Source organism: Formica exsecta, unplaced genomic scaffold (genome assembly GCF_003651465.1).
Source record: "Formica exsecta isolate Colony F162 unplaced genomic scaffold, ASM365146v1 scaffold149, whole genome shotgun sequence".
Taxonomy (NCBI): domain Eukaryota; kingdom Metazoa; phylum Arthropoda; class Insecta; order Hymenoptera; family Formicidae; genus Formica; species Formica exsecta.
The window spans coordinates 271,197-274,733 of record NW_021848818.1 but is presented as its reverse complement, the minus strand read 5'-3'; the positions used below and the strand labels follow the sequence as shown (position 1 = coordinate 274,733).

At 31.0% G+C, this 3,537-nt stretch overlaps 2 protein-coding genes across 8 annotated transcripts in view; one reads left to right on the top strand and one right to left on the bottom strand.

Annotated features, from left to right (window-relative positions):
- Window positions 1-98: 98 nt before the first annotated feature.
- LOC115246359 (eukaryotic translation initiation factor 6) lies at window positions 99-2,329 on the top strand. Its single transcript, XM_029825121.1, has 6 exons — window positions 99-385; window positions 768-853; window positions 1,323-1,498; window positions 1,601-1,777; window positions 1,838-2,019; window positions 2,103-2,329. Exons 1-6 carry the CDS (start codon window positions 279-281, stop codon window positions 2,116-2,118), a joined length of 744 nt encoding a protein of 247 aa, XP_029680981.1. The 5' UTR covers window positions 99-278; the 3' UTR covers window positions 2,119-2,329.
- Window positions 2,330-2,510: 181 nt separating this feature from the next.
- LOC115246357 overlaps window positions 2,511-3,537 on the bottom strand; it is an 11,275-nt gene continuing 10,248 nt past the window's right edge. For all 7 annotated transcript variants that reach the window (XM_029825119.1, XM_029825113.1, XM_029825115.1 and 4 more), the window contains 3 exons: window positions 3,361-3,503; window positions 3,128-3,263; window positions 2,511-3,043 (listed from right to left, as the gene is read on the bottom strand). In XM_029825119.1, coding sequence (XP_029680979.1) covers window positions 2,862-3,043; window positions 3,128-3,263; window positions 3,361-3,503 — 461 coding nt within the window. In that variant the 3' untranslated portion in view covers window positions 2,511-2,861. The remainder of the gene's footprint in view (window positions 3,044-3,127; window positions 3,264-3,360; window positions 3,504-3,537) is intronic.

Sequence of the window (3,537 nt, the reverse complement as noted above, 5' to 3'; positions counted from 1 at the left end):
TATATATATATATATGTATATCGCGTTCGCGTGCGTTATCCCCTCCACTGCTAAACCGTGAACTGCGGGAGTTGCGGGATTCGTTTGGTCTAGAGTCCCTAGAAGTAACTAGGCACTCTAGTTCTAGTTTGATGTTTGATCATCCCTGGCCCTCACCTCGTGTTCCACGACAGAGAGCAGCGGCAAATTTTCGAGGTTAGCGTTTACAAATTTACCGAACGTAAACGTTCACGAAATTTTAACTTGTACGCTGATGTAAAAGCTGTGCAATCGCGATCATGGCAGTGCGTGCACAATTCGAAAACAACAACGAGATTGGCGTCTTCTCAAAATTGACAAACTCTTATTGCTTGGTAGCGATCGGCGGTTCCGAAAACTTTTACAGGTGAGAATGATGTCATTCATAACACAATTATGTGAAATCGTCATTCTTATATATATATATATATATTTTTAATTTTTATTTTGTTTATTAATACGATGCATATAAAACACATCAAAAGAGAATTCGTTAATATTAAGATAAATATTTTGATACATAACCTTAAAACATATAAAATAGTACATAATTATGCATTATTAAGCAGAATAGAATGCAATTATAAATGTTAAACTTTATTATAAATGTATAGTAATGTAATATAATATATTGCTAATTATACTAGTGAAATGTCATATTGTCATCTCTTAGTAATTTTGCAATATCTCAACCATATGTGTATATATTTGTTATAATTTTATCATATTCATTATTGATGAAATTGCAGTGTATTTGAAGCAGAATTAGCAGAGACAATTCCTGTTATTCACGCATCAGTGGCAGGATGTCGTATTATAGGTCGACTCTGTGTTGGCAAGTATATTAAAATTTTTATCAGCATATGGATATTAAGTGCTAGTACTATTAAAGTGTAAGTGAGAAAGTAATTTTTATTGATACCAGAATATTGACTAAACTGGTTATCATATAATATAGCACAATAATAAGATATAAATAATTAAATGATTATAAAAACTGAAAAAAAAAGTTGATCTTCAAAAAATTTTCTGTATAGCTCTTGGAACATTACAGTTTCTTCAAAATTATGCTTTCAGTATAAATATAGAATCAAAATAATATCTCTACTAACACTAATTTTTTTCTGCATTGTGAAAAAGTTAGTGCTATAAAAAAATATATTTCTTGGAAATATCAAAAATAAAAAAAAATTTATGTGTATATATATATATATACACATAAATTTTTCATACATTTATATATATATATACATACACCTATATATATGTATATATTGTTTATAAATACTTATGTTACAATACAGGAAATAAAAATGGATTATTAGTGCCAAATACAACAACAGATACAGAATTGCAACACATTCGAAATTCGTTACCAGATAATGTGAAAGTACAAAGAGTAGAAGAGAGGCTGTCTGCTCTCGGCAATGTTATAGCATGCAACGATTACGTCGCTCTAGTTCATCCAGATCTGGATAAAGTAAGTCTTTGATATAGTTTCTCGTCATAATTGAATAGATTGATTTACTTGTACTTAAAGTATGATAAATTAATAAGTATAATTTGTAATTTTACTGTGTAGGAAACTGAAGAAATTTTAGCTGATACCTTGAATGTGGAAGTATTTAGGCAAACTGTTGCAAGCAATGTTCTTGTTGGATCATATTCCATTTTATCCAATCAAGGTGGTTTGGTGCACCCAAATATGTCTATACAGGAACAAGATGAATTATCCTCTCTTCTACAAGTACCACTCGCGGTAAGACAAATAGGAAAAGTTCATGATTTTCTTTGTTTTCAATTGGTAATTACATTTCAGACTGGAACAGTGAATAGAGGCAGTAATGTAATTGCAGCCGGTATGGTTGTAAACGATTGGGCTGCTTTCTGTGGCATGGATACCACTTCAACAGAAATCGCTCGTATCGAGAGCGTTTTTAAACTTAATGAAGCTAATCCAACTCCTATTACAACAAGTATGCGTGCACCTTTTATAGAAAGGTAAGAGATTCTTCTAAACTAAATATGAATAATGTGCAATTATATATTAATTTTTCATATAACAAAAACTTTTATCATTTTAGTATGTCGGATTTGTAAAAAAAAGAGAACTTCGCTAAAAATAAACATTGGAGATGTACTGGATTATACAATTGTGTACATGTACATAAAACTCGATATTTATGTTTTACACGTCTGCACAAAATTATTCTTTCGTCAACATATCTAAGACGAGCACTTTGCCGCGATTCCGATGTAGGATGATAAGTGTAATAAGGTTCTCTATATTAAAATTTATACATACGAAATATAGCGGTTTTTTTTTTGTTACACAATTACCAAGACACTTCGTTATGAGCTTATGTGGTTCATTACTAGTCATTATTGACTATATATGTACATTTTTATTAAGAAAAAGAAAAGAAAATAAGAGAATAGAAACAGTAATACCAGCAATGTGTGTGTGGAAAATATCAAATTCCTTATATCGCTTTTTTCTTTGTAGAAATAATATAATCTGAACAATTTTATCAATGTGTGTATAAATCTGCTTGTTACTACATGAAGTATCATACATAAAAATTTAATCTCTACAGCTTATATTTAATACAATCAATATAACTACATATTAACAGAAATATTATATTGAAATATATTTTAATCAATAATATTCTCTTTTTGAATACAAACGCGTTCTGTGTCAAAAATGTAAATTATTTCTATCCTGTTGGTTTTTACAGAAATGAACTAGGAATAAGGGCATTGTATGTGGACTAGCCTGCTAATAAAATGTATTATAAATCAAGTGGGCCAGTCCGTTTTATTAATTTTGATCAATAGGACTAGAGTAGTGGTAGTTGTTCTGCATGTAATAATTCAGTGGCTGCGGCGGAATCTGCACACATAACCAATGTAATGCCTGCTTGATAAGACGCCGGAATGCGAATGTGAGTCATTCCGGTAGTTGTGTTATTCGGCTGTTGCCTTCGACTCATTGACTCACGTACCATATTTACAACTTGCCCTGTTGCCAAAAATGTTTTATTAAAATTATTATGATTATACGAATATAGAAATAGTATATATGAAAGAAGTACATATAAAGTACCAAGAACATTAAGTTTTCGCCACTTCTGGTCCATTGTCGCAAGTGATGTTAGATCTGTATTTGCATTCCAATGCGCTAGAACATCTGTTTTTCGTATTAACAGGATACTGGGACTAACTAATTGATGCCATACGAGCTAAAATCATGTTACAAAAATAAGACTAATCAAATACCTAAGCAACAACTTAGGTGTGCAATAAATTTATTTCCATGAATCAATCAATTTTACGAACCTGTTCAGGTAAACATTCTAGAGGATTTGTTAAATATATGCCAGCCTGTCCTACGCCGAATATCATTTGATGATGCCATGCATCCGGTATGTCGCAACCTTCTCCACAGTGTTGTAAATTCAATGTTGCGATTGGTGCAGCACCTGAAATATGGAAAAAAATATTCGTCTTTTTTTT

Excerpts from the sequence above, each read along its gene's own strand:
- LOC115246359 (XM_029825121.1), top strand. The coding sequence starts at position 279 with ATGGCAGTGCGTGCACAATTCGAAAACAACAACGAGATTGGCGTCTTC. Across the intron at positions 1,499-1,600 it reads TTCATCCAGATCTGGATAAA|GAAACTGAAGAAATTTTAGC; the intron begins GTAAGTCTTTGA and ends TTTACTGTGTAG. Across the intron at positions 1,778-1,837 it reads TTCTACAAGTACCACTCGCG|ACTGGAACAGTGAATAGAGG; the intron begins GTAAGACAAATA and ends ATTACATTTCAG.